At 34.9% G+C, this 19,538-nt stretch overlaps 1 protein-coding gene across 1 annotated transcript; it reads right to left on the bottom strand.

Moving 5' to 3' along the window:
- Positions 1-1,183: 1,183 nt before the first annotated feature.
- LOC149413572 (toll-interacting protein-like) lies at positions 1,184-18,106 on the bottom strand. Its single transcript, XM_089644490.1, has 7 exons — positions 17,940-18,106; positions 15,552-15,735; positions 13,195-13,306; positions 11,179-11,293; positions 10,971-11,057; positions 8,612-8,806; positions 1,184-6,704 (listed from the first exon to the last, which is right to left on the bottom strand). The coding sequence occupies exons 1-7, from the start codon at positions 18,024-18,026 to the stop codon at positions 6,594-6,596; spliced, it is 891 nt and encodes a 296-aa protein (XP_089500616.1). The 5' UTR covers positions 18,027-18,106; the 3' UTR covers positions 1,184-6,593.
- Between the last annotated feature and the right edge of the window lie 1,432 nt (positions 18,107-19,538).

Below are 19,538 nucleotides of genomic sequence, written 5' to 3'. Positions count from 1 at the left end.
TGATTTTAATAAGACGGCGGTATATGTTCTTGAAAGATGAATGATTTTTACAGTTAAAGAAAACGTGGTCGAGGGTTTCCTCTTCCACACCGCACTGGCAGACCGGATCATCCAAAACTCTAATTCTAGCCAAGTGGGATGCAATTGAACAGTGACCAATTCTCATTCTCGAAATACATGAAATGAATCGTTTTGACAGTTTTTTACCGTGAAACCATGGCTTAGCAGGGATATGGTTTTGAATTCCAGCATAGAAAGATCCAGTTATTATTTTGGAGACTGCCCAATTTTCTTCCCAGGCACGAGTCATGTTGGATTTAAGAATCGGGAAGACATCGGAGATAGGGATTCTAAAATTTAGTGGGATAGTTCCGGAATCTGAACCAGATTTGGCGAGAGAATCGGCCATCTCATTTCATATTAACTTGGTCATTAGTCTGGTTGTAAAGTGTGACTTTCTGCCCAATAGAGAGCTTCATTTAAACATCTTTCATTAGCATCTGACCTCTCTATTCCACGTAATATCTGAATGTAGACTTCCTTCAGCGAATACTCACACTCTCTGCATGCCTCTTCCAATTTCTTTGATGATTTATCACCCACCATTGTGACACCAACGTTTATCACTTGTAAATTTTATTGCAATTTTTGTTATAATACTTTTGTGATATTTCTTGCAACTTCTACCTGAACATTTAGTGTACCTGTCATTGATACAAACTGGAACCTTTGTGATTATTAAATGAATTCTGTGACCTAACAGTCAACATATTTTAAATATCAAATGTCAGTCTTTAAAGTGCAGTAAGCAGTTCTACAAATGAGTCAGCAAATCGAATTTAAAGTTGCATTCAAAATACCAGACTGGCTTAAACTTAAGTTAATTATGCGTGTTCTTTTTCCGTGCTAAGGTAAAGTCAAGACAAGTCGGCCATTACATTGAAACTGACGGTTTGTGCAATCGGCGTTTTTGTCATTAGTATGGTGATAAAATTGGTGGTTTATGTAATATAATGTGTATTTGTTGGGTTAGCTGGAAGAAATGGGATGTAACCTATAAGCTATACCCTTTGTACTCTGTATTTTTGTGCAATTAATATTTTTTTGAATTTTTAATTTTGATGTTCCACTTAAGGGCTCAATTTTGAATATACATATTTAAGTAAATGTATTAAAAGAGAATAATTATTGTAAGAAATAAGTAATAACAACATTAATGTGTATAAATTTTATTACAATGATGACAAAGTTAAAGCTTAATTATATTACATCAATAAAATATTCATATATTATTGTTATGACTAAACATAAAGCGGTACCCAAGCTAAAACAAATAAAACAAAATTATTTTATGCTCTATCTACTTACTACTCGGTTATCTACCAGCAACAGACAAGAAATTAATTCAAAATCTTCGAAACAGTAACGAAAATCAACATCTAAAGTTTATAGGTCGATTGCCCAGCAAATTACATTAGTTTTCTCGTGCCCAGATCAATAACAACATACCCTCTTTCTCCTCACTTCAGTTTTCATGTGTTCCATCAATCTGATAGTATTATTATCTTAATGACCGTATGGTTAAGGATTGTTGTAAAAGGAAGCGGCGCCCTCTGTTATTTACAAAAAGGACCGTTGAAGAGTCCTGACTGCTACCAAACGTTTAGAGCAAGTGAGACTATGGCATCCCCAATTGGGATATGTTGTGAGGCTGAAGGTGGAGTGAGGACGGGATGGGGAAGACGAATGTGGGGGAGTACCTGGCTATTCAGATCTGGTCACCATTCTGAATGGTGGTCTTACACCAGGGTGATACTGAGAGTATCTTGCACTCTGGAATGTGCCACAAGTATACTATCTATTATTTGAAATTACACAAATTCATCAAATAAAATTTACCTACACACGCCGTGATTTGAACCCGCTACCTTCGAATTGCTAGTCAAGAGGCTTACCCCTCTGACCATGGAGGCCACCATAAGGAAGGAATTAAATTGAAAGAACACATGAAAACTGAAGCGAGGAGAAAGAAGTTATGTTGTTACTGATCCGGGCACGACAAACAAATTAAATTTGCTGGGGCAATCGATCTATAACCAGAGATGTAAATTTTTTTTCTGTTTCGAATATTTTGAATTAATTTGTTGGCTGTTGCTGGTAGCTACTTACAGAGTACATTTTATTTAATAAAATAACCTCAAAAGAATTTGATGAAATAAAAATTATCATTTAAAAAGATGTTCATTATTTTGTCCTGCGATGGAAGAAAAAAAGAGATAACCTGACTAATCTGCTTTTGCCAATATGAGACATTTCTAGGAACCAATTAAAGCCATACTAAGTAACGTTTCAATTCTGAAAGGAGTTCATTCCCCAGGGCGATACTGACTGTAGTCATTTCACCATGATGTAGCTATGAATAATACATATTTAACTAATGGCACATAAAAAAGAACTGCAAGTGATAATCATTGATACAAATTTTATAACTACATAAATAATATAATGTAGTTCTGTTTAAAATATGGACAGAAATCCCATTGAAGTAATTATTCTCACAAATTCTGTTGCGTCTTTTCTCTCAATGAAAATTTGGAAACAAAGTAAGTAGGTAAGTAAATTAAAAATAATTTTTCATAAATTGATTCATAATTTTACAAAATTTGGCACTAGATTTTAAAAAGTCGAAAGTGAGATGATTTTTTTTTAATCAAAAACACGCAGTATGATTGTAAATGGGAATTGACTTGATTGACAGATAAATGATTATATGAATTATTACACGGTGTCCAGAAAATTTGTAGTACAAGCGGGAAACTAATGAATGAGTCCTTTTAACAATATAATTTTTTTTATTTGAACTTTCATTTTTAGAGTAGATCCATTTAAAAAAAAAAATTGGTCACTGGAGTTAATGTCTTTTGAAATTGAAGCGTAAAAGCAGAGACGTAGGCCCCAAAATTTTTTTAACCCTTTAATTGCCAATTTTTTTTCCATGCTTGTACTATGAGTTTCTGGACCAGTTGTGTATGTATTATGTGATAAATAAATATTTAACTATTGAATTATTTTTGAAATGCATAGATTCTTCATACCCAAAATATATCTACACAGGCGACACAGTTTTAGACTCAGTGTGAATATTATTATTTGTTGTAAAAAAAGTATGGAAAAACTATACAGCCACAGGAAAATCTTAGTATGTACCTACATAAATTACATACAAAATGACATATAATACATTATATTATATGGGCAGAAATTTTGTTTTTTGTTATATTCAGCATTAATTAATTAGCATACAGTAAAAAAACTAACAGAAAATGCATCTAAATATTGTGTAAAAAAATCAATTTTTCACTGTATACTTAAAATAATACAAGATAATTAATTATAGATTTAAAATAAATAATTAAGTGGAAATAGTATGAATAGTAAATATAGATCTAGGGTACAGTTTTTTTTATTTTTTAATATATTAAAATGACTAACTACCATATAAAATGACACATCTTTTTAACAAAATTGCAATAAAAACTAAGTTAAATAAATACATATAATTATATTTCAAAAATCGATGCTCCGATAATTTAAAGTATTTGCACAAGTTTCGTTGATTTTGACTTGACTAAGGATGGATTGCTTCACAGAATTTGAACAATTCATCAAATTTCAACGTTAACTTTCGGGTTCTGCAAAAGTCCTATTCAAGTTCTTTTATTATATCATTATAAGCTAGTTGCTTGACTGAACCGAAATAATAACAGAACTTGTAAATTAACTTTGAAGAATTGTTCAAATTCTCTAAAACCCGTCCTAAATAAATGATTGTATAATAATATATTATATATATATGAAAAATTTACTAAAGCACAAAATTATCAACAAAAAATTGGTAATGACAAATTATTAGTATAGAAAAAAACTACAATAATATTTATGTTATAAGCACATTTAATACAAAATTAAAACAAATAGCATACAATTTTTCGCTTTAGTATCAGTTATATTATTTACTTGCAAAGAATAATATAAATCGCTTAAGAATGTATCTTTACATTATATATTACGATTGTAATGCGACACAATTATCCAATATATAACAACATAGAAGCTATTACATCATCGATAAGGAATACATCAGATGGGTTTAAGTCATACCAAAAATGACACCAAATCTACACGATAACAGACATATAGTCTATGATTGCATCAAGTTATTTGTATACATAGGCCCGGTATATCAGTCAGTCCGTGTACTCGCTATGTTCGACATTCCTCGCTCTAATTTAAGCGGGTTAAATCGGCCGCTCGTCCTTTGATGAGCCGCAGAATAGTTCCTTTTTTTTATCTGACAATCTCACAAAAATTCAAGTAAATTGCCTAATTTTATCAGTAATTGGGACAGTTTGTTTCCAGTGGTCAGTTCGTCATACTTTCATGAAGAGAACTGCAGCAAAGAAATACTATTTAAAATTAGTACCCTCACATATAGCACCATGGTGATTGAAGTGGGGAACTTTATCAAAAATCAAATGGTAAATTGCACCCGCAAAAAAACAAATACCGTCATTGGCATTCGTCTATTTCGCAACAACATTAGAGAGCATATATATATGCCTCTCAAGTAGACAGTAGTTTGGTTTTACAAAGAAAAAATAAATACATTCCTCTATTAAAATCGTAGACAATACACAAGTCGTTTAGAATCAAAGGCAGAACTTTCCAGAATCGATGGAAATCTAACAGTTCTGCATTTGATTCTAAATTCGTGGAGGGTTGTAACTTTGATACCAAACACAGAGATATAATAGCAAATTTAATATTTTTACGCACATTATAACCTAAATACATGGCATATTTAGTTTATTTTGTCAATTTTTTTGGATAGTTCTGCCTTTGACCCTATATGACTAACATGTAATATTGCTGATATCTAGGCTTACGACCTATATAAGGATTATGTTCCAAGCCGCGCTAAACTCGACATCCCAACCGAGCTTAAAATCAACTGACATACCGGGCCATATTATAACCAGTAAATTAGACAATCTCTGAAGATATGAAGTGATAAGGTCATACATTTAGATTTAGATTAAGTAGTATAAAAATTAAATCAGCGAGCACAATTAGATATTTTTGCTATTATTTACCCGCGGGGGCGCATCTAGTGTCTTTAAAACCGATGCTCTACAAAGATGTACATATTAATACATAAAAAATGGAATTCAAAAGCGCAGTCACATATTTTTTTAGATATCACTCTAAAATAGATTTGTTTCACATTATTAATGTTATATTGTACACAAAACAAGTCACATCTCTGTTGGTTAGTTAAAAGATTTTATGTCATCTTTGGGAATTCTGTGTGGAGGGTCTTTTCAAGGAAACGAAGTAGCGAACTCGAGTCTTGCATAGACTCACGTCGTAGAGGGAGGAGGAATCAATTGATTATTTTTATTGTCATTAAAATTAAAATGTTTCCAATGGGAGATTGGCCATCTTATTTATTATTAAATTATAGCAAAAGCAATAAAGTGGCACAGTAGAAGAGAATCAATGACTTTAATCAAACTTAAGATGCTGGCATTTTAGCAGCTTAGAACACCATACTAAATTGAATATGTATTACTAAATAGAATATTATTTAACCCCTTGGGCAATTTTGGGAGATATTCTTCACAGACAACAAACACCTGTGGAGTCATTTTGGGAGATTTATTTCCCAGCCAGACAAGGTCTTATAAAAGTTATGTTATCTCATTTTATATTACGGCGAGATATATGATTTAACCAGTGTTGGAAAAAGAGAACACAGCACTTTCATTTTGCATTAAAAAAAAAATACCATAGATGCTCCCGAAAATTTTGAAATAATTCTATGAAACAACATTTTGCATTTGAAAAATATTTGTCAAGGTTTGCAAATTTTTTATATACAATGAAAAAAAATGAAGTGACAATAACTTTTATAATATCTTTGTCTAATTTTAGTTCAAAAACTGTTTTTAATTTTTGGATATATTTAAAAATATTCTATTTATTTGGATTTTATTGCAAAGCGGAAATAATGCAAATTCTCCAACCTTCTGACAGTGTCTTTAAGAAATATAACGGTCAATATGCCAGAGGCCTGAGGGGTTAAGGAATATGCGCCCTTGAGGTGTTTTTGCACAAAAACGGCGCTATACAAGTCATCCAAGTATTATTATTATTATTATACATTATATGAACTTGTGAGTAAATGGATTATACAGAATTAAAGCTGTAAGCTTGAAAATCTAATTGAGTATGCGACCATCGTAAAATCCTGTAGGTCACATAGTGAAATTATGACTGTGTGCCCCAATGGAAGTGACTCAGAGGCAGACCGAGGAAGAGGTGGATAGACTGCGTGGAAGAGGATTGGTACAGGAGGTGAAGGACTGAGGACTGGTTGCAAACGGCGAGGGACCGCAGTCAGTGTTGAGTTTTTATGAAGGAGGATAAATCCTATCTTGGAATGTGGTGTAGTGAAGATTTAGTCATTGGACTAAACTGACAGAGATGTGGGTTTTTTAGTATAAAATATGACAAACTGAATATTACGCCATCTATTCCGACATCTGCAGCAGAGAATTGACGGTTGCATTTTTGTTTCCCCGATTGGCTTCAGACACCGACTTGATGACTTCTTTCTCCACGCTCGGGAACATCTCGTGGATCTGAAAGTAATGAATTACGAGTGTCATTATAATCGTCCCGGGTCATCGACGATCGTCCTAAAAGCTGGATATGATTTTGGGGTATTGTGCCGTGTTGGGCTACCTTCTTCTTTAGCCAAGGTTTCGGACAGCATTACAGTGTCCATCATCAGTGGCAGGGAAGATGTGACGATGGATAAAAATGTGGTTAGCATTTTTGACTACATTTTTCACATTTGATTTTAAAATTTTATTATTTAGAAATAGTAATGTTTATTTTAAATGCATACACCGGAAAGATAATATTATTTAGTTTCTAAAACTGTATTTGTTTTTACAGAAAATTAAAAAATAAGATGTATATATCGCATTTGATATACTCAGAAAATAATGCAAATTGAACAAATGTGTTGAAAGTACTGAAGGGTTAACGTGTTTCATCACTTTTCATGACTTTATACACTAGAACATTGTTAATTCAAACCCCGATAATTTGAAAAAACGTGTAATTCAAAATTTTGGGCAAAAAAATATCCCCAGAAATTTTTTTTCAAAGAAAATGGTTTTTTAATTTGAAATGCATTAATTAGTAATTCGAAAATTATTTTTGTCCGTGCAGGAAAATTTGTTTGTGTAATTTGAAAAAATTCGATTTTGTGAAAATAAATCATAAAATTTCGTAAATCTGAAGCCAAAAGATAACCGCCACGCCTAAAAATGTATTTTAAAAATGGTAAAATGTATATTTACGTGGTTACCGAGAATATTCGTATTACGCAAAATATGTCGTAGTTTCACAAATTTACACCAAATATCTGAATTTATCGAAAGAAATATATCGTATTTTTACAAAATTAGTCGAATATCCGAATGGGGCCGGCCGCGACGGTAATCGACCGCGAAAATTACATTTACGGGGAAATGTGTGGTGTTTTCACGAATTTACTTTGAGTATATTATAACAAATTATTATAAGCAATAATTAGTCACCTGAAATATCAATACAAATTGAAAATATCTCACGAGTAAAAAATAAATGCCGCCGACGGGAGTTGAACCCGCACCTTTTGATGTCCGGTCAGGTGCTCTGGACCACTGGACTACGTCGGCTTATTCCCAACATGCCAAATAATTCAATATGTACTAGTACTTCAATCAACAATTAGTGTTTATTATATTTTTTCACCTGTAAACAACCAACTTTATTTTTGTAGGAAAGGCTTTGTTAGTGCTAAATTTCCCACTAGATGGCGTCGAGACATATTATATCTACATTTGTTGGTGAAATACTTTAACTTGTCAAATATTATTATTTTTTTAATGATAAACTAACAAACTAATTACGCTGAAAAACGCTGGTTTACGCGAAAAACTATCATATTTTTACGAATTTACCTACGTGAAATATCCTAAATAAGGGGCCGGCAACATTTGATTTACGCGGAAATGACGGGTATTTAAAAAAATTTACTTTGAATAACTGAACTTGAAGGGTCGACCGTGGCGGTAATCGGCTGCGAAAATGTGATGTACACGGGAATAATAATAATAATATTTGGCTAATTTATATAGCGCCGTTTTCGTGAGAAATCACCTCAAGGGTGCTGAAATTACCTCAACAACCTCATAATTTGTATTATTACGTATTTACTCTGAAGATACTAATCGAATTTGAAGGGGCGGCCGAGGAACTAGATTTTTGGCGTTTTATTTATTTATTTTTTTTAATTTTAAATTTGATTTTTGATGTCTCGTGAATTTCGAATTAACGAGGTTCTACTGTATCACTTTTTAAAGGTGTGTTGAATTGCTTTTTTGTAGGTAACGCTGTTTGACTTTAAAACCTAGCATTATTTGCATATTTTTTGTAGATAGCATTGTCTGACATTAGGCCCTCGGCATGTAGTAACATAGTATTTATTGTCCACCTGTTTGAGCTCGTCCTCGGTAAGGGTGGGTGTCATCTCCAGCTGGGGGGGCTGTTGGGGGTGGGTGGGGGGGTGCACTGGGCCCATGGGCTGGTGGTACATGGCCACGGGTGCGTAGCCCATCATGGGACCAGGCATCATCATCAGGGGCTGCTGGTAGGCGCTGGCCAGGTAGGGCATTGGCGCCGGGGCAAGCTGGAGACAAACAAAACATTCATATTGCTATGGAAAACGGTCTTTATTACGTAACAATATTCATAAATTCACAACTGGTTTTTTTAAATCAAAATATTACAGTGGAAATTCTGTATTTGTCATTAATCCCATAAATATTACAGTGGAAATTCTGTATTTGTCATTAAACCCATAAATATTACAGTGGAGATTCTGTATTTGTCATTAAACCCATAAATATTACAGTGGAGATTCTGTATTTGTCAATAATCCCTTAAAAATATGTAACTGAAATTGAATCAATCCATTCCCATTCTGAAAAAATTATAAAATTTGTCAAACTTTATCTACATGTAGTTATATTCGGTATTCTAAATATTAATAAATAACTACTGTTTTGGCTTAAGCGGTTTATTATAACATATCCGAAAAATAAATAAACGTAGAAAATACAACAGAAAGATTTGCGAAAGGAAGGTTCGAGAATATTTCCTAGCAAGTCACGTAGGCAAAACAATTCGATCTCGATGTTGCGGTTGCTGGTAATGTACTGACCATTTCGTTCACGTTGTCGCTTATATAGGTGGAAAATAAAACAATCTCGAACATTCCAGTTGCTACAGTAAAAAAATAAAAGAAAACCCAAGAAGCTTGTTTGGCAAAAGCCGAAACTTCTAGAATAACATTTGAATAGTAGTAGTGGCGTACCACTTCATATATTGTATTGAGAAGAGATGGTGATAGAAGCTAGAGAAAAAAAGTTATTACTTCTCAAGAGAATTATCGCCATCGATTACGACATTAGGTTACTCCAATTCTGGTTCGAGTTTGCCAATAATTCAGTAGCACTTGATTTAACAAAGAACTTGTGCAATGTTTTTTCTAAACTTTTAAAATCTTTCTGAAGTAGTCAATAACATTATCGTTGAATGGGTTTATGTTTTGATTGACTATGGCAACATTTGGAAACTACTTTCCAACCATATTCTGCATTTTGGTTTACTTAGACATCGTTACGTATTCTTTACTTTGCCCTCCCTACTGACAAATACAAAGGTTTCACTGTGCACGGCTTTAAGGATGTTATTAACCACCGTTCAACCAATGGCAGAAAGGGAATTTAATATTTCATAACCCTTTGGGTATATTTTTGCCTTTTATGTAGTACATACACAGTACATCAATATCAGTAGTCTTTTGTGCCCTTTTTGGACTCATAAAAGTGGTTCTATCTCCTTTTGTATTATGGTGAGATATATGATTTAAGTAGTGTAAGAAAGAGGCAACACCACTCTTTGTATTTGCATTTAAAAGTATAACATAGATACACCAAAACATACATACATATAACATACACCAAATAATTGAAATATATTTCGAAAAGTCATAGACCGCATTGCATTGTTTGTAAAAGATTCGTTAAAGTTTAAGAATTATTTTTATATGATATGAAAAAAAGTGTATCAGTAAACCACTTCCTAAATCACTGAAAAATCTTCTATTTTCTACATGAAATGTAATATTTTTAATCTTTCTGTTTGTAATAATATTAAAATCTTTAAAAATTTCTTAAAATCCTTCATCAAAAACAACATTTCATTTTTGGATTAGTTCAAAACTAATATATTTGAATTTTAATGTCAACCAGGAATATTTCTAAATAAATCATGAATCTGACAAATCTTTTGAAGTACAGGGTGTAGTTTTGAAAGCCCAGTACATCCCGTGGGGTAGGAACCTAGGAGGGGTCTCATTGTGTCGGGAGAGTAAGCATGTTTATTGAAAATGGCCGTTCTTTCGTCGTCAACCAGCGGGCCTTCTGTCTGCAATTTGAGACTTTCTTTTTGTGGGGCTATTGGAAAAAAAAAATTTTTAAACACCTTGTAAGAACTCAAGGATCGAATCCGGGAGGAAATCGCCGCTATACCCGTCGAGACATTAAAAAATGCGGCCGAAAACTTTATAAATCGCCTTCATCAATGTATCGCTGCTGGGGGCCATCATCATAAAACGGCATGATGTACCGAATGAAATAAAATAAACCCCATTTTTTTTTTAATAGCCCTTCAAAACTGGACTGTCTTTTTGGACCGTTTTTGCTGCACCCTGTACCTAAGTCACCAGTCGTTAGTGACTTGACGAAAAAAACTCAAAATACCCGATGAAGGTAGGTATAAAAACTTACGGAATAGCTAAAGACTAGGTTGATCATCCCCTCCATGCCGTCTCCCTGCTTGCCGTTCAGTGGGTACCAGTCTTCGTGGGTTTCTCCCTGTAAAACAATATCACCATATTGTGTTATGATTGGTGGAGTAGTTGTCATCCTGGTTTATAACATTGAGTCCTTCTCATTTATACACACAAATTTAAGAAAACGGACAGTGGTTCTTTACCTGCAAGACATTTGGTGGGATAGGAATGTGCGCCCAGGCGATAAGTTCGTCCGGGGTGAAGGAGCACTCATCGAAGATTTCCAAGTAGACGGTCGTCACTCCAGCAGGCAGAAGGCTAAACATAAAAATAACATTACATAGTTTCTTCACCACCTAGGATTCTTGCTGCAGAGTCTCCATCCAGTCTATCTTCGTCGAACGTCACAGCAGTGCTGCCGAGGTCTGGTATCTATGTGAGATATTGTGTCAGCGCTTTATTAGCAGCAGACAGATACCTGGACGGATAACGAACCTCGTGCTGGCGCTGTTGGTGGACGCGGTGGACTCTTTTGCTGCAGCAGATGGTCCAGTTTCTTCACCACCTAGGATTCTTGCTGCAGAGTCTCCATCTTCTATGTTCGTCAAACGTCACAGCAGTGCTGCCGAGGTCTGGTATCTATGTGAGATATTGTGTCAGCGCTTTATTAGCAGCAGACAGATACCTGGACGGATGGTGAACCTCGTGCTGGCGCTGTTGGTGGACGCGGTGGACTCTTGCTTCAGCAGCTGGTCCATTTTCTTCACCACCTAGGATTCTTGCTGCAGAGTCTCTATCTTCTATCTTCGTGTCACCTGTTCCTGTACTTCATTTAACTTAACTTCACTTTCTTTTTATAATATTTATATTTTTTGTAATACCTGCATCAACTGTAAAGCGCCCCTGAGGTGATGTCTCACAAAAGCGACGCTATAAAAATTGTCCGAGAAATAAATAAATACATTAATTAATAACTTATTAACTAACTAACCTTTTTTACATTAACTCTACACAGGAGGCCATGAAAGAAAAAATGTCATCCATGCTTAGGTACATATTTTGGGGCTCTAGACCAGAGGTGGCCACCAAATTCAACAGTAGGGCGCGCTTGCGATCTGTGCAGGGTCAGTAGTTGTTTACTATTAGTTTGTGCGTGCCTCGCTCAGTACGCCCTGCTTCTGAGCGGTTAACTGACTGAACTCTGGCTTCGATGACACCGTGCTTGTATTTATGCAGCAACAATAATCAATGAAAAGGTGCGACGTATAACGGATTACTTCAAATCAAAACATCAAACGTCTTACTAATTAGATTTTTATATGTTGGTTCCAGAAATGTGCTTTATTTCAAATAAATCCATTTCAAATGGAAATGCAAAATGCAAAATGGGTATTTTCCATTTTGCATTTTAAATGCTTTTCTAAAAACGATTTTGCATTTTAAATGCTTTTCTCAATGCATTTTCCATTTTAAATGCTTTTTTGCAACATTCTTCCTACTATCTCCACTCATCTTTTTTTCATAAGCCCCAAATATCAGTCGGTCCTCAACCTCGCTATGAGAGATAATTAACATTTGTCAAGTTGCTCCCTGGTAGGAGCCCTGGCAATTGAGTGATACCATTACAAAAAATACTAAACAAGGGGCCATGACGCTGTAATATTAAATGTTAGATAGCAGTTTCTATGTTTTTACGCTGGCAACATTAGTCCCGCGCAAATTTTTTGTGGTTTTATAATCTGTAGTCGTGGTGTTTTTGGATTTACAATCATGTAATATGTTTGTTCTACATTGATGTCCATTATTAAATGACAAAATTGTTTAAAAATTCTATAATTATTTTGTTTGTTTTACCTGGGAAACCATTTTGCATTTTGAAAATAGGTATTTTGCATTGTGCATTTGAAATGCTTTCCTAAAAACCATTTTGCATTTTGCAAATGGAAAAGTTTTTACCCATTTCCATTTTGCATTTCAAATGGTTTTGGGTACCCATTTTGCACATCTCTGGTTGGTTCGACGATGGAATGGTAAAGCTGGCCTTAAGCCTGGTTTAAGGTCATTTTACCATACAAACGCCATGCTAATAAGTCAAGTTTTCACTGTTCCGACCTTACGCGCCGTGTTTGTTTTGTTTTTGAAACTTTGCGTTATATTTACACCTGAGTTTATAAGTAAGGGGATAAGTGTTTAACTTGTATAATAAAATTAATACATACGAGTTAATAATTTTGTTCCAGCGAGGGTTCTTCCCTCCGTTGGGATCGGTATGGGACTCGTACACGCAATGACCAACCCGCAGGCGCACATACGGATCCATTCGGGTCATTCCTGCAACACAACAAAGATTGGAGTCTTTTGAAATATGTTAGGAAAAAGAGAATACTGGTTTTGCAACAAAAAATTCTGTCAATCCAAATGCCGTTAATGCATATTAAAGCATAATTGCATACATTATGCATCGTTGCTGGACCTGTAATACCTTCAAGCGGGAAAATGAAGGTTGACTTCTAAATAACTTTTATTTTTATCAATAATGATTATTAATGGACACAATAAATAAAAAGAAATCGGAAGTTTCCCTTCCTTTTCCTGCTTAAAAATGCATTTTTTCACTCTACAAGTAAAGTTTGAATTTTTTCACACTGGAGGTGTAATAGGAGGATAATCTTCTATTATCTTTATTACGCGCCCAGCATTCCAGATTTTTTAAAATCAACTCCATTAATGGAGGACTGAACGCAGTTGGCGCTAACAAAAAATTGTCCAAAAAAGAGAAGTTAGCAGTCCACAATGGAATGCTGGTACCTACCCTGATGTATGGAAGTGAGGCATGGAACTGGCAAAGAAAGGATGAAAGTAGATTGAATGCTGTTGAAATGAGATCCCTGAGGCGTATGTGTGGTAAAACCATGTATGATCGTGTGCGGAATGTGGATATCCGCAGAGTGCAAAGCTGATGTAAGCGTAATGAGTAAGATTAAGAAAGGGACGCTTATATGGTTTGGGCATGTAGAGCAAATGAGCGAAGAAAGGAGTGTAAGGAGAATATACGATGCAAATGTGAATGGTAGCAGAAGTTGGGGACGCCCGAGGAAGACATGGCATGGCCAAGTGAATCAGATACTTGAGTCGGGCCATGTCAAGAGTCAGAACAATAGAAGAGTATGTATGAGACGATGTATGAATGTGAATGAGGCAAGAAGTGTGTGCCAAGACCGAAACGGCGTGATGGTTAGTTAGTTAGTATAATTAATATGCCCACATACAAAAGCCACTCTGGAAATTCCTGTAGGGAAAAGACAAAGAAGAAAAAGTTTGAAAAAAAAGACAGGTGTCACCAATGACATTATAAAACATACAGACATGTTGTAGAGATCTCAAAGTGGCAAACAAAAGATACGCCAATTGTCGTACTTTCGATTTAGTAGTTTTAGTACAAAACTGTCACGCGTCGCTGGAGATTGTGTGCTAACGTTATCTCTAACCGAATTGCTTAAATTGGTGCCAAAATGCCCTCTTGTGTTACAAGGCAAACACTATTAAAAACCAAGCAATGACATTTCATTCGAAGATACATGCAAATTACATAATAATAAATAATACAATTATTTTGATTATTTCCTGAAGATTTTAACTTATTTATCGCCGATGCTACATTTTTGCCGTGCGTCAGCTGATTCTATTTTCGTAATAACATACTTTTTCTTTGCAAAATGATGAATTTTTGTATTTTTTGTATTTTGTAATTTTTGTAGTTCACTGGTAGGCACTGGCGATCTTGGCAATCAGTACTCCAGTGCTGACGGGAAGGCCGAAGGTGCAGTGGACCTTGTAGGCAGTTGAGCGGGAGCTGCGTAGACCAGTGAGGATGCTGCGTGTCCTCGTGGTGGTCATGGTGCGTGGATGAAGCGCTGGTCAGAGGCGCTGGAACCAGGGCGCTGTAATCCGTTGTAGCGCTGGCCTGGGACGACGGCCGGGGCCAAGGTGCTAGGATGATGTCCCGATAGAGTCCATGATGAATACGGGCGAATTATCACTCGTTGATCCTTGTAAACTGACGGCGGATTGATGACTGACTGACTACTGCCGAGTTCCTTCACGCTGCCGCTTTTATAAGGTGAAGAAACTTCTCGAACATTTGGTTGCTATGTAGATATTGCCAAAACAAAATTAAAAAGAATAAAAGAACATCCAAGAAGCTTGTTTGGAAAAGAGCCGAAACTTCTAGAGTGCCGTTGGAATCAAGTAGTGGCGTACCACTACACATGTCTATATGTTTTGTAATGTCATTGAGTATCAAGGGGAAGGCGTTGGTAAAATATAAAACAATGGAGCCGAGACCTAGTCTATCTTCATAAAGAAAGCCAAGACTACCGAGAAAATCATCCCGAGGACAATGCACTGACTTCAAGTTCCATTCCCAAATTGCTCCGAAGCAGTGTAAGCACTTTTAGCTGGGAAGAGACAAGAGGAAGGGACAGATGATTCACTTGAAAATTAATAATGAAATAAATTTTTAAGTACAACAAGGGCAACCACAAGCAAGCGTGGACATCAAATTAAAGTATGGTACCGTAGTTCTTGACCAGCTTGGCCTGCCCCAGCGTGATGCTGAGCCGCCCTACTGAGGGGGCGGCCAGCTGTGGGGCCAGCTGTTGCTGCAGCGCCATGGCGGCCTGCCTGTCCGCCGCCTCCTGGCTGCTCTCGGGGGGCCCGCCCACCTGTAGGAAGTCCCCGGGCAGGGGGCCCAGGAGCACCTGCACACAAAAAAAAAAACGTAGATGAGAATCTTCTATTATCTTTATAACACGCATTGTTTCATGATGGCTTACTCCATTGGTTCCCGATGGGTTAGAAGTGTTATACTCCCATTGACAGAGATAGGATCTAGATTTTTTCATTTTGTCATCATCAGTCAGTTGTAAAATTCCCTTTGCTCTGTAATGACCTTGCTAGATTGTGCAGTTCAACGAATTATCTGAAGTTAGCCTGGAGATAATCAATGTTATGCAGTGCCTATGTTATCATACCAACGAATGGCGGCAAAGGAATTGTTTTAAGAGTAAATTTTGAACATCGATTAAATAAAAGTGTTATTAATTTTAATCTTTTACATCTATCCTGACGTAAATCATTGTTTTTTTTTAATATTAATTAAATTGAAACAAAGGGTTAATTTCACAATCTCTGTCTATTAACACATTTGGGGCAGGAAGGGTAGTTCTACCCTGGCGGAAAAGGCATTGCTGTCCGATAATTTTATATCAATCTCTTTATAAGGGAATTGTATGTTTAAATCTTCAAATCCTTGTCTTTTGTGCGGAAGAATATTTTATCAGAAGGAAACTATATTTAAATACATTCTCACACTTATCGTACTGAAGATACAGAGTATCTATTCCAGAGTCTCTACCACGAATTACTCGCTATGCGCCATCTACGAACGAAAATCTCTACGACTTTTGTCATAAGTTCTATATTTATACATTCTTGTGTCACACGGTTGAAGAGATGGCTGTGTTGGCAACCCTGTGAATATTGTCTATGTTTCTGATGTGTTTGAGGTTTCTATGGAGTTAATTTGAAATGTCAAAAACAAACCGTTGCCCCGTCGTTCTGTCAACGTTTTTATTTGCTACCGCACTTTTTCTGACATGAATGGCGGTGGTGGATACATATCGGAATGCCAGAAAAATGGTTAAAACAACTTGGCAGAACTAAACGAATCTGATACCAACTTCGAAAAGCGCGCGGGAAACGATCTTTTTTTTTTTTTGTATAAGGCAATTCACCAGGATGCAATGAGATTTTGACAGTTTTGCCGATCTCTACTGCTTCGACCCACTCGTTGTTTAAGTCGAATGAATTTTGACGTATGGCGTGTAGTATGTACTTTCGGTGAGACTCAAGAATAACAAACTCTACCAGTGTATGTACTTTCGGCGGAAATTGCGAGCGATCGAGACTGGGGAATAGATACCCAGAACTTTTAAAATATTTTTGTAATAAAACATCTCAAAATGGCCCAACACTGACTTTAACTTCAGTTTATGGAGTCCTATTACAAAATTAGGCATTAATTTTGGACAATAACTTTATTGTTGGGGTTTGTGTGTATTATGTTCAAAGATGTAGTAGCTGTTTAAAACTAAATTCAGTTTCTCGAAAGGGACCCTTTTTTCATCCGCATGAATTGTGTTAATTTAACAACGGTTAGGGAAATATTTACCCATTTTTTAAATAGTAAAAAGAACACATTGAAACTTTTCAAATATATACAATTCGATCATCGTATACACTAGCAACAGTTTTCAAGTTCTGTGAAACCGACCCTTTTAATCCCAAAGTTAATTAACCGAAGGTTTATACGTATGCACCAATACGCACAATCCTAAGTTTGTGTTGTTCTCCTCAATTATTATTAATAATAAACTATCCAGTTTTATAATTTACAAAGGGCAAGGAATCTAGCTTACATAATATTATGAATCTATCTTTTATCATAATATTTGCGTCACCTGCCACCTTTCGTATGGAAGAATTTCAAAACAATGACGTAGGTATTTACTATCAAAATAATCAGATGACTTTTATTATCTCAAAATGATGAAGAGAATTTAGAGTTCTCCTATAGATAGATATACCTAACAATGTACGTACATTTTTTAATTTGTATTGAGCAAAATTGAAGAAAGGAAATTTTGCGACGTAAATATTTAGACGTCAAAAATAAATATATCTACAGTTTTTTTGACAAACACGAATGAGAAATTAGGTTTGTATTACTATAACTTGTAGAATTATATATTTGGACATGATTAAATACAACAAAGACAATGGAAATCGTCCGATGACAATCTTCAAAACAAAAACATTGGGTGACATTTCGTTGGTTAGCGGACAGAGAATTTGTGGTATTTTCTTTTGATTTGAGGTTAAAATTAAATGTTTTAGTACTTACGCGTTTTCTCCTTTCTTCATTTCTATCCATTACTGTCTCTGATGAAGCCGAAGCCATTTTCGCAGCGCTGCAAACAGCGGTAAACATTTATTTGTCGGCGAAATGATATCGAATTGCAAGAATTTCTAGTGAAATGTCATGTAACTGGGCTATGTCAAACGATAAGCACCTCTTTGGAAATGATATTTAGGACTAGTTTTGATTAAATTATCACGAAAACATGATTCAGGTGCTCGCAGGGATACAAACATCATAATAAAAGTTGCACGATAAAATATAAATGGTTGACTTTTGCTACGACTCGCGCGCGAGATTAAAATATTGTGGAACCTGTCATTCGTTCCAGAATCTTACTTGTTATGTGAAAAAAACTCGTTAAGAGAAACAATTTTTCCCACATAAATCAATGTAAAATACTATAATGCGTTCCATGGCAAAAAATACTAATTTACTTTTAAGGTTTATTCAAACAACATTACATACTTATAAATTGTTAAAAACCGTAACAAAAATAAATTCTTTTAATAAATATTTATTCAGTTTCGTTGTAGTTATATATGTCACAGCCAAAGTAATAAATCCGGATATTATATACACTACCCAGCCATTATTTATAATGTCTACCCAATTTAGACAAAGTGATAATTTTATATAATATCTTCGAAGACTTGGATAAAGTAATAAAACAAGTAGGAATAGGTAAAGATTATAAAATTTTATTTGAATTTGCCTTTAATTTATAAGGTTAGGTTGGGTTTTTATAGGTTAGTTTGGGTTTTTATAGGTTAGATTAAGTTGGGTTGGGTTAGGATGGGTTGGGTTATTTTAGGTTGGGTTAGGTTAGGTTGGGTTATTTTAGGTTAGGTTAGGTTGGGTTATGATAGGTTACGTTGGGTTATTATAGGTTATGTTAGGTTGGGTTATGATAGGTTCGGTTTGGTAAGGTTGGGTTATTATAGGTTAGGTTAGGATATGGGGGTAACAAGTCAGTTGGACCGTATTTAATAATTTGGCTAACTTTGACCCAATATTATGAATAAATTGTATAATATCCGGATAAAGTGATTAATTTATCACATTGACTAAACAATTTTGTTATTATATATAATCATTATGTATAATATTATATATTTAATCACTATGACTGTAACATATACATATAATATAAGAGATTCTCGGTGTTGTCAGTGAGGATAAAATTGATATATTGGCATTTATGTTATTTTATTTAATATTTACAATTAGTTTGTTGTTATAATATTTGTATTAATTAAACATTTATTATTTAAAGCTATAAAAAATCTGTTGGTTTTCCTAAATAAATAAATGCGATTTCGATTTGCAAAAAAAAACAATAAAAAATCGAAATAGCTAGTCAATTATTTTTTACTAGAAAGCTGTCTAGAAATATTTGTTTTGACGGCATTTTTTTTTTAAATTTGGTGAAAATGTGACACAGCATTATCATTGTAAAATTTGTAAAACGCATAGCCACCTCCTTATTAGGGTGATGCTTCTCAATGTACGATGCAACAGTTTTTCATCTTATCAGTTTTCTCTTATTGCGCCAGAAGATTGTTGCTCTGCTACTTCCTCCTC

The sequence above is a fragment of the Hesperophylax consimilis genome, chromosome 21, assembly GCF_061612785.1.
Source record: "Hesperophylax consimilis isolate HC1 chromosome 21, BYU_Hcon_1.0, whole genome shotgun sequence".
NCBI lineage: Eukaryota > Metazoa > Arthropoda > Insecta > Trichoptera > Limnephilidae > Hesperophylax > Hesperophylax consimilis.
The sequence above is the reverse complement of the archived record's forward strand: the minus strand, read 5'-3'. Positions and strand labels throughout refer to the sequence as shown.